The sequence below is a fragment of the Microcaecilia unicolor genome, chromosome 1, assembly GCF_901765095.1.
Source record: "Microcaecilia unicolor chromosome 1, aMicUni1.1, whole genome shotgun sequence".
Lineage (NCBI taxonomy): Eukaryota > Metazoa > Chordata > Amphibia > Gymnophiona > Siphonopidae > Microcaecilia > Microcaecilia unicolor.
In genome coordinates this window covers 576,328,703-576,340,827 of record NC_044031.1, presented here as the reverse complement: position 1 = coordinate 576,340,827, position 12,125 = coordinate 576,328,703, and the positions used below count along the sequence as shown (strand labels likewise).

Genomic DNA, 12,125 nt, shown 5'->3' with positions numbered 1-12,125 from the left:
TCGGACCATGATATTACCAAAGAACTCAGAGACACAGTTGGGAAGGAAAACAACGCCTGATACGTGCATCATCCCAAAACTCCAATAACAAAAAGGGAACTACACAAAATAATACCCAAATTCACTTCAATAGCCAAATTCTCAGGACTTTTAAGTTTGGACTACTCAAAAAAACTGCCTAAACAGCCAAGTTTTTGAGGCTTTTTTGAACCCCACAGTACTAGTAGACAGTGACTAGACACATTGATTTATCATCATACACATCAACATCTGAAGGCTATTAACAAAGAGATTTTAGTGGGAGTAAGAGGAAATGTATCCAGTGAGCAATCTTTGGAACTTAACTGAGTTTAACAGTTACTAAATGAAATTAATGAGATTATGGTCAAATACGAGCTACATTTCATGCTGACCCTGTGGCTAAGATTCACTACAGAGTACTTAAGTCAGATAACTGCAAAGGAAAGATTTTTCTATTTCCTGTTGATTCTGGTTAAAACTTATTTGAAGCCACTAAAACAAAACAAGTTTTGGGTATGGAAATATAGAATCGCTAGACTATATAATCAACAAAAAATCCACAATATGAAAATGTCTTACAAAAGGAAGGAAAAAGCCTCAAAGAGCTCAAAAATCGTATCGATTTACAGAACTGAACAGATCAAACGATCTTCTCTTCATCGTCGGCTAAAAAACCTTCCTTCTTGATCCTTTTTGTTTTTTATAATTGTAATTGTGATATTAATCAAAAAGTTCAATGGTATTATCTGTGCTATGTTGAGCTACAGCGAATCAACAGAAAGTCCAAATCTTAAATGTTGCTGCCAAGTAAAGCAGTCAGACGATGGCCAGCGTTTTGCACTGCTGCTTCAGGGTCCTGGTACGGGGCTACTTTGAATCTTCAAGAAGCAGATGTGTTACCGATTCAAAGCAGTCCTGCTACCAGGACCCTGAAGCAGCAGTGCGAAACGCTGGCCATCGTCTGACTGCTTTACTTGGCAGCGACATTTAAGATTTGGACTTTCTGTTGATTCGCTGTAGCTCAACATAGCACAGATTATACATAAGTACATAAGTACATAAGTAGTGCCATACTGGGAAAGACCAAAGGTCCATCTAGCCCAGCATCCTGTCACCGACAGTGGCCAATCCAGGTCAAGGGCACCTGGCACGCTCCCCAAACGTAAAAACATTCCAGACAAGTTATACCTAAAAATGCGGAATTTTTCCAAGTCCATTTAATAGCGGTCTATGGACTTGTCCTTTAGGAATCTATCTAACCCCTTTTTAAACTCCGTCAAGCTAACCGCCCGTACCACGTTCTCCGGCAACGAATTCCAGAGTCTAATTACACATTGAACTTTTTGATTAATATCACAATTACAATTATAAAAAACAAAAAGGATCAAGAAGGAAGGTTTTTTTAGCCGACGATGAAGAGAAGATCATTTGATCTGTTCAGTTCTGTAAATCGATACGATTTTTGAGCTCTTTGATGCTTTTTTCTTCCTTTTGTAAGACATTTTCATACTGTGGATTTTTAACTTATTTGAAGGCCATCACTCAGGTTTGGAGAACAAATTAGTTCATCATCTTTAGTAAAAATGACTTGCCTGGCTTTTGAAAGCATGGAAGTGTGATAGGTGAAAGAGATGGGGGTTCTGTTTAAAGTAAAAACATGTGAACATAACAGCTGGTGTACTGGATCATGGCAAAGGTCCATCAGCCCTGTATTCTGTTTCCAAAAGTGGCCAATCCATTGAAAATTACCTGGTGCTATCTGGGTAATGCTGGGAGAGTCCTTCTCGTCTCTCAGGTCTTACTGTGATGCTCTATCTCTGACTTCCAATGTTTAGTTTTTACTTATAAGAAAGATTTCTAATGGGTGAACCTGGCTCTACCAGTGGATTATAGGTTTGTCAGATATAAAATGTTGTAGTTTGTTTCAACCAGAAAAAGGAAATTATGTACAGAACTACAGAGCAATAGCTTGTAAATTAGTTTACCTGCGTGATATTGCATGTACAGCAGGAAAGTTGTGAAATAAAGTGACCCTTTCTGACTTGGATTGTAAAAGTCATTATAATTCCTGGTGGGTTCTTTGATGTTAACAGCTTGAAAGTGGGTTTTGGACAAGAGTGTGGTAACTATGTAATATAATCCAAAATCTGACGTTCTTTGCCTTTCTGTTATCCAAAACTTAAAGTTGTTCTGAATAATGTACCTTCTGCTCCTCCCCACTATCCTTGCTTCATGGAAAGTCTGTCCTGTTTCAGGTGTTGGGAGAGAATGAAAAACCCTGGAAACCTGTGCTAGCCGTGCTGACAGAGCAGGACCTCTTACTCTATGAAAGTATGCCGCGAATGAAGGAAGCCTGGTTGAAGCCCGCCTACAGTTACCCTCTACTAGCTACCAGGTACACGGCACTGTTACTTTAGCATCCCACTTTTTAGGGTTTCAGTGCTATTCAAAACACTGCCTTATTATTAGCAACTGTTGTGCAGAACATTAAAACAGAAACACATCCAAACTAGAAATGTTTTTGTCTTATACACAGGGCTTCTTTCTTTGTATATAGTGCCACCGACTGCCCTTCAGTATAAAGTAATCAAGGACCAACTTAAACATTGTGCAGACTAGGCAGTCACCTAGGACAGCATCTTCTGGGAGATGACAAAACAACTGCAGTCAAGGCCAAATATATCCTGACAGCCACAGAGTCAGAAAACAATCAATGTATGTTTTAAACTCTTTACCAGTCAATATTCAGTCAGCAGTGGTCAGTGTTTTATTTAAACACTGACCACTGCTGGTTAATTTAGGCCCTAATATTCAATGCCAGCTATTTCCAGGCACTGTCATTGAATATCTGGGGCCATAAGAGCATGTGCTGGTCAGTAGATCTGATGTGGGTCCTGGCCAATATTCAGCTGGGACCCACATAAGACTCTTATTCAAGCCCTGACCAAATATTGCCTGGAACCCCTGTAAGGTGAAACAGATCCTCCTGCTCCCCCCCCCCCCCCCCCCCATTCCCACACTCCCTTCCCTCAAAGAGTTTCATCCCCAGCAAGACTTCTGCCATCCCCATAGGCCTCCCTGGGCCTACCTTTAAGATCATTGGTGGGATATAGGAGATCCAACATGCAGGAGCAAATTCCCCCACTCCTGCCCCTTGCAGCTTCTGCCTCAAAATGGCCACCATGATCTCTAGTGACACTCTTACAGTACTAGTAACTAATACTGCGAGGCTGCCCTTAAAGGTCACAGTGGACATTTTGAGGCTGGAACCATGAGAGGCAGGAGCAAATGGGCATCGTTCCTGTCTGTTGGAACCCTATAACCCACCAATGATCTTAAAGGTAGGCCCAGGGAGGCTTATGGAGATGGGGGGGGGGGGGTCTTGCTTACTTTTTGAGGGGAGGGAGGAAGGGAGAATTTCATTTATGGGGATTGGAAAGGAGGGGAACTCAAGAACCCTTCATGCCATACCTACAATTTCTGAGGGTTCAGGCCAATATTCAGTGCCAGCATCTATATAGCTAAGAGAGCATAGTTAGCATTTAACTATGGAGGCACTGGCACTGAAAATTGCCAGCACCTGAATAACTCTCAGCCTCTCCCTAACTCTGCCCTTGTAAGGCCCCTGTGTTGCCTAGTTCTAAAATGGCCAGTTAGTGCCAATATTCAGCACCACTGCCCAGTTAAGTGCCACTGAATATTGACTGATAGCAGGTCCCAAGCAATTTTAGAGAGAAGGATCCTGTCCTGCCTCCTTAAATCACTTTGAATATTGACACCCCCCCCCCCCCCTTTAAAAGTAAGATGTCCAATTATACATTACAACATTGTGGGAAGGATGGTATTGTGGTAACCGTGATTGAGTTTTATTACTAAAATCTGGTGAGAGAAAGGGCCTAGGAGTCTGAAAGTTGTGAAAGGCTGATGGTTCATTTAAGGTGCCTAATGCCCTTGCACCTCTCCTGAAGGTGGCCTGCCATAGGGGACCACTGCAAATTGGTCTTCCCAATTCCAGTTTCCTGGCAGTGATGAGAAAGGAAAAACACAGGGCTAGAAAGAAGGCAAATGTATTATTTTCTGAAAGTAGATTCCTGAGACTATTTTAATTCTAGAACACACAAGCCTGAATTAATAGGGAAATTCTGTAACTGGGTGCATGCAGTTATGTGCAACTTGCACATGTAAGTGCAGAGAAAATTGGCACTTAACTAGAATAAGTGAACTACACGCTATTCTATAAGTGCCTTAGTGCATAACTATGAGGGGAACAGAGCATGGGAGGGGCATGGGCATGTCTCAACTTATGTGTGTAACTTATAACGTACTATTATTTATGCATGGCGCATATAGGCCCACCTATTTCTGCCTCTCATTGACCTAGTGCAAATGGCCTCTCCTAAATGTAGGCATAACAATTTGGGTTTACACTAGTATTCTATAAGAGCATCTTGGTGCACAGGTGCCATTAGAGAACTGGCATTGAGCATGTGACATCTGCACACCTAATTGGAATCGCCATGTTATAGAATTACTTTTATTTTATTTATTATTTATTGCATTTATGCCCCACGTTTTCCTACCTGTTGGTAGTTTCAATGTGGCTTACATTTGAATTGAGAGAAGACAGGTTACCCCTTAAATATACCACATGCAATATTATTTATTCCTAGGAATAATCTATAGCTCAGCACAAGGCACTGAAATGGCATAATCACTTTTTTGTTGTCTATTAGTCATACCTACACTTCTAGGCTCCAGCATTCCTCTGGTTCCTGGACTCTATAGATCCATTAGTCAAATTTCAGTGGCAGGCAACACTTTGGAAACAAGACTAAAGAAAAGTAGTGCGGCACTCTGAAACAAGTACATTAAAAGACAACAGGCAACATGGTTTCACAAATGACAGACGCTGTTAGAAGAGTTCGAGTGAAGCCTCAATGCTCAGGGCCACCGAGAGGGGGGCAGGAGGGATAAAATTCCCCGGTCCCGGGACTCCAAGGGGGTCCCGGCGCCGCAGTCCCCTCCACCCGCCCCCCTACGTCCACCACCAGGCCGGGCCCCCCTGAATTCAAATCATAGCGCCTCAACTTGACCTCGCTCCTTGTGAAAGAAGCGCAGCAGCGGCAGTCTGCAGATCGCCTCCCTTCGGGCCTTCCCTTCCTGTGTCCCGCCCTCGCCTGACGTAACTTGCGTGAGGGTGGGACACAGGGAGGGAAGGCTCGAAGGGAGGTGATCTGCAGACTGCCGCTGCTGCGCTTCTTTCACACAGAGCGAGGTCGAGGTGAGGCGCTATGATTTGAATTCAGGGGGGCCCGGCCCGGTGGTGGACGGAGGGCAGCGGGTGGAGGGGGCGGTGACGCTGACGACCTCGGGGGGGGGGGGGGGGGGTGGCGGCTGTGGGGGCGGAGCGCCGGGGCGGCCTTGCCCCGGGACTGGCCCAGTCTCTCGGCGGCCCTGCCAATGCTCAAAGTGAACTGGGCTTCCAATGTTTCACTTAGACCGGTTTTAGCCAGTTTAGCGTGCACGTTAGTGTGCACCTAATGCAGAAAAGTTTTCGGCGCTGCTTGTACCATTCACGGAAGCAGCAACCAAAGATTCTATGTAAATGAGATCATTAGTATTAAAATGTGATGTAAACGAGGCCATTAGCGTTCCCTCCAATGCTCAGAGAAGCGGTGTTCAAAACCACCATGCCCTGATGATTAAAAGCTACTGACTGCTCCGAACAGGCATTATGGTGAGTGTGCAGAGTTGCAGAGAAATCCCAGGGAGCAGAAGGAGGGATGGATGGAGGCAGCTGATCTTTGCTTAATCTCAGGGGTCCCTCGCCGATCTCTAGTTCCTGATGCGGGAGATTGTGGGTACTGGAAAGCTGTAGTTCTATGTGCAGCTCTGCAGTTTGCTTCTGTTGTCGTATTATGGTTTTTGTTTTACTTTTTTGACTTGTATATTTTTACATTTTTGCTGTCTGGTTTAATTTCTGCCCAGGGTTTCCACTCCAGAGACCAAAGCCGTTCCCTCTTGAATAGGCATGCAGACAAGAGCTGTGCCAGGCACATTCCTACCCCTTTAACTTCTAATGCTCAACACTAACAGCATGTATATAATTTGCGTGTTGTTAGTGTTGAACATTCTGTGGTATTTTTCTTTTCTTTTGGTGTTTGGGTCATGAGTTCTGAGCATCTTGGCCTGAGTTCTTTAATGCAGTGACTAAAGTGGTGTATCAGGGAGATAGGGCAGATCTTGCCTATCTGAAATTAAGTATTTGACACTTCACACACAGAACTGGCAAAACCTGCTGGACTAGATAGGAGTGGGCCAGAGAACAGAAAATTGGATGAGAAGGTGATTGAATGGCAGCATGCAGAGAGTGCTGTAAATGGAGTGCACCCTGGCAAAGGCTGGCTGTGAGATACCAAAGGGCTTAGAACTAGGACTGATTGTTTTCCATTCATTTTTATTAGTGATATTCTCAGACAATGTGAGGGAATGTGTGCTTGTCTGCAGGTGATACAAAGTTCTGTAATGGTGTAGTGGAAGAAAAATGGCATTTGGAAAATAAACTTCATTGCTAAAAGGTATAAAATTATGTATTTGAGATTACAAGGTCAGCAGACAGGAAGTACCAGCCCAGAGGTTCACCAGCCCCTGCTTGTAGTGCTGTCTAGAACAGAATGGTTTGTTGCCATGGCACAGGCTCTCACCATGCCTCCAATTCCTGCTGCCATGTCCTGTGTGTGACCCAGTATGGCTACTCGTATGTTATGTTCTTAATAGACAAATATTACACAACCATGCGCACATACCCACCTAGAGAAAACATTGCCCAGGGGATAGTGGTTCGTAAACTATGAGCTATAGTACTACTAAATATGATTTATAAAAGGAAACTAATCCTCATTGAATCCTAAAGTGCTTCCTCTCTTCAAAGAGAATAGTGAAACTAGTTTATCTAGAACTCAGTGCTGAGCAATGGATCCAGAAGTAGGAGAAAAGGAGTGAAAAAAACCACTGTGAAAGAATTCTCACTCAGCAGCCTATTTATTGAAGCATGATTTAACGCATGTAGCATCTTGTGGCAAATATGGTATTCACTAAAGTGTGTTAATGCCACCTTCACACTGTGCTGTTCTAGGCAAGGTATACTGTAGCTTAAACAGTCAGCATAAGCCATCCACAAGTAGAAGCTTCACCAGTAGACTCTCAGTTATTAAGCAAATCTTCTTTATTGTAGTACTCAGAATAAACAAAATCCAACTTATAGCTCAGTTGTTTGCAACAGAATTGTGACCTTCTGCCCATAGAATCTGTATTGAGCCACCTCAGAGGCAAGTAGATGACCAGAGCCTCTGTCCAGCTGAGAAGAAAAGCTGTAACGTTCAAGGAAAATTAAGGAGGAGAATTCAGAGTAAATGAGGAATGACTTGGAAAAAGACTCGGGAAAAGCCTTGGGGCGATGGCTTGGGGAAAGACTTGAGAAATGTCCTGGGGAATGTCTTGGGGAAAGAACTTGAGACGATGACTTAGGAAATGGTGAAAACTCTTGATGGAATTACAATAGATTAAGGAGGGATCAGCCCCTAGAACAGCTTCTGATCACAAAGGATGCTAGGAAGACTGGGATCTCTCATATAGCCCGCAGGGGGGCAGAGAGAGAGAGGGCTGGCCCTAGCTCAGAGCTAACAGCCAATAGGGAACGCTCACAAGGAGTCAATCACAAGAACTTCAAACTAAAGGAAAAGCAGTCCTAATGCACAATTCTATTACACAAACAATGCAATTAAATACAAATAATACTCATATTAAATATACATCACAATATACCCTGCCTCCATGAATATGAGGGCAAAACACTCCCCGCCTGGTATCGGTAGATACTACTATTTAACTTCTCAAAACTATAAACATTAGGCATACAAAAGTCCAATTATTTCTGGAACTTAAACTTGGCAACTACTTGCTTGTCTCTGAATCACTGTTGCTTTGGCAACTTCTCGCTTGCAGTCTCACAGGAGCTGAAATGAGAGACAGACGCAAAACAACAAACAACATAAAAGAGAAAGAAAAGTCTTTGAGTCTCTGGAGTGGACATCAGTCGACGGTATCCTCATCTCTTTGTGGTGTGGATCACTGTCTCAGTGATGGCTCCAGGACATTGTTGGCCTTGTTGGTCAATGTCTGATTTTTCATTAGCAGGTTGATAAATTGAAGATGTAATTTCTTTGTGACAGGCAGCACTGAGTGCTGCAAGGATGTAAGTGCATGGGATGTGCCATTCAAGAATCTTTAGAGAATCTTTCCATTTCTCCCATTCTTGTCACATTTCTGGTGATAATGGAACATCCCACTCATCAGTACTTTGGGAAAGCTCTCTCAGTAGGGACCTTCCTTGAATGGTGACTGGAGCCACAAACCCCAGTGCATCATACAGATTATTTACTGTAGACAAGACACCACTGCATGTATATGGCTTCTCTTGGGTGGAGACTTGAAAGGTGAAAATGTCTCTCTTTAGATCCCAATGTAATTTGAGGCTTCTCTGAAGTGGAGGGGTGTCTACTCTTAGATCTAGATCTTTTAAATCTTTGGCATGATCCTTTCATTACTTCTAGACTGTTGGAGGCGATTTTGTGAAACCTCAGATTGGCTTCTGCCAGCATTGCTTCTGTTCTCTTTAGCAAGTCAATGGCTCTCTTTTGGTAGGTAAGGACTTCAAATCATCATCCACATAAAAGTCTCTTTCAATAAAGCGTCTGTCATCTGTGCCATAGTCTCTTTCTCCCTCTTGGGCTGTCCTTCTAAGCCCATAGGTTGCTACTGCAGGTGATAGACTATTACCAAAGACATGAACTCTTGTTCTGTATTCTATGATTTCCTGGTTGATGTCATTGTCATGGTACCACAGGAATCTTTATTATTTTCTGTAGCCTGGGTGTACGAAAAAGCAATAGAATATTTGCTGGATATCTGATGTTATAGTGATAAGGTCCTTTCTGAAGGGGATCAAGACTCCTATCAGACTGTTGATCATGTCAGGCCCAGAAAGAAGCACATTGTTGAGTGAAATTCCTTGACTGAGCAATGGAATCAAACACAATCCTGATCTGGCCTGGTTTCTGTGGATGATACACTCCTAAGGTAGGTAAGTACCAACATTCTTCCTTGTCTTTTAACAGTGGAGCTGGATCTGTGAAGTCCAGTGCCGACACTGTCCATTCAAAGTGAATGGGCTGTGTCGGTATTACCACACTGCTTTGTTAAAGGAGGGGGGGGGGGGGGGTAAGTTTGATGGCCAAATCAGACTGCCCAAATAGCAGGCTTATCTTTGGCTGCAATTAACTTAGCCAGCCAGCGCTGAATATCGACTTGGCTAGCTGTGTTCATAGCGGCCAAATACAAACCAAATATTCAATGCCGGTCACCGAAAATGGCCTGGCATTGAATATCCATCATCACCACCGACCGCAGGAGTTTACTGGGGTAACTCCCGTCATCTGAATATTAGCTCCTGAGACTTTAACCATATCTCAGGATTGCCTTTCCAGTCAGATTTCTACAGTTACACTGGGTGGGACTGAGATTTCAGTGAAGTCAGAGGTTTGATATTTGGGTGTGATTTTAGACTAGCAATTAATGTTTTCCACATGTCTTTCACTTGCTTTGTATGGGCTTCAATAAAATGCAGATTGTGCCCATACTTGTCACTGGATAATTTTCATACTGTCTTTGTATCTGATATTTCCTTGTTTTGAGTATTGCAATCTTCTTTTTTTAAAGATGGAGGTGGGTAAGGGGGCTGATAGCATCTACTTGAAAGCTTTGTAAATTTTTCAAAATGCTGTGACCTGACTTATTATTGGCATCTCACATTTTAATCATATCAGTCCTTGTTTACTTCAATTGCACTGACTTCCTGTAGTTTTTTGTGTTAATTTTAAATTGTTGATTTTGATGTGCAGAGTTTTGCATGGAATGTCTTCTGCTCAACTGCTCTCTTTGTTGCATCCATTTTCTTCTGAGCATCCAATCTGAGATTGTTTACGTAATATATTTGTTGTTGCAGTATTAAAATGATTTGCTGTCAAAATACTTGCAGCCGATTCTTTGTGCTGACAGCTCCCAATCTGGAAATTTGCTCATGAGTAAGGTGCAAGCATTGATGATCTTCAGAGCTTTTTATTTCAGCAGGCTTTCAGTCTTGATGTGTGAGGTGGTTGCTTTTTTATTGTGGTTAGCTTAGGATTCTGTGTGGTATTTTAGGTTTTATTATTTTTCTTATGTATTGTTAGGTTAATATTCTTCTATGCTCATTTTGGGGCCCTTTTACTAAGCTGCGGTAGGCTCATGCATGTGCAGGGTGCACCCAAATGAGACTACTGCCAAGCCAGCGCACCCTCCTGGTGGTAATTTCAGATTTGGCGCATGTCCATAATGCGTGGATGAAATATTTATTTATTTCCTCCCATGTGTGTGGTTTCTGCCAGTAATCGGCACTTGATGTGCGTCGACCAGTCTACTACTACTACTACTATTTAGCATTTCTATAGCGCTACAAGGCGTACGCAGCGCTGCACAAACATAGAAGAAAGACAGTCCCTGCTCAAAGAGCTTACAATCTAATAGACAAAAATAAAGTAAGCAAATCAAATCAATTAATGTGTACAGGAAGGAGGAGAGGAGGGTAGGTGGAGGCGAGGGGTTACAAGTGGTTACGAGCCAAAAGCAATGTTAAAGAGGTGGGCTTTCAGTCTAGATTTAAAGGTGGCCAAGGATAGGGCAAGACGTAGGGGCTCAGGAAGTTTATTCCAGGCGTAGGGTGCAGCGAGACAGAAGGCGTGAAGTCTGGAGTTGGCAGTAGTGGAGAAGGGAACAGATAAGAAGGATTTATCCATGGAGCAGAGTGCACGGGAAGGGGTGTAGGGAAGGACAAGTGAGGAGAGATACTGGGGAGCAGCAGAGTGATTACATTTATAGGTTAGTAGAAGAAGTTTGAACACGTGTACTGCGTGAGCCCTTCCCGCTAGATCAATGGGTGGCATTAAGGGCTCAGGCCAGTTTTGGATCGCTGGTTTCAGTTTTACTGCAGGCCCTTTTCCCGTCACATTAAAAAAAACAACCTTTTTTACAGATGCGGTAAAAACTGGCCTGGCACACGCACAATACACACACCTACACTACTGCAGGCCACTTTTTACCAGAGCTTAGTAAAAGGACCCCGTATTTTTGTTGTAATATTTCCTTTTTGAGGTCTATATTTAAGGTTTTTTATGCTGTTTCTGTTTTTTGTAACCACTTTGAAACATGAATGGATGGTCTATAAATAGTTTAAATAAATACATGATTATTTGCCTTGTAGGGAGAGGGTAGAGTTTGCAAATGGAAGAGGATCAGTTGGGGAGAATCTGCTTGGGAGGTAGAAGGGATTGTCTGTTGGAAGATGGAAGTTAAATAGATGCCCCATTTTGAGCATGACTTGGCAGGTGGGGAGGTGGGGACTGAGGGGGTCTTTTACAAAGATGCGCTAGCATTTTTAGCTCGTGCTAAACAGTGAGACACCCATAGGAATATATAGGCATCTCTAGCGTTTAGTGAACCCATAATTTTAATGCGAACTAAAAATACTAGTGCGCCTTTGTAAAAGAACCCCTGAAAGTATCACCAAGGGCCCTGTTTACTAAGTGTCAGAGTCGGTCACAAATTCAGATGTAGTGAGCCCTTTTGCCGCTCTAAGAGCAGATGTAGGACCTCAGTTCCAGGAGAAGCAGTTGGCAAGAACACTGATCTTCATCTGGGATGACCACCATTCCCCAGCGGTTGAGTACCTGGATACGGGCGGTCAACAGGACTTGGAAAACTGGGGCAGAAGGCTGGAACAGGCTGAGCTAGACGAACAGAAATCAAGAATAGACTTGGTTTGGCAACAGGAACAGACTTGGCTTTGGCAGGAACAAGAATCAGGAACGGCTTGGCAACAGGAACAGACTTGGTTTGGCAGAAACAGGAATCAGGAACAGACTTGACCTGGCTTGAACAAGAATCAGGAACAGACTTGGCTTGGCAACAGGAACAGACTTGGCTTGGCAAGAACAGGTTGGGAAGCAGGA

The 12,125-nt window shown here is 43.3% G+C and overlaps 1 protein-coding gene across 1 annotated transcript in view; it reads left to right on the top strand.

Moving 5' to 3' along the window:
* SNTB1 (syntrophin beta 1) overlaps window positions 1–12,125 on the top strand; it is a 331,812-nt gene that overhangs the window by 279,675 nt on the left and 40,012 nt on the right. The window contains exon 4 of the mRNA XM_030218617.1: window positions 2,277–2,416. Within this exon, the coding sequence (XP_030074477.1) occupies window positions 2,277–2,416 (140 nt within the window). The remainder of the gene's footprint in view (window positions 1–2,276; window positions 2,417–12,125) is intronic.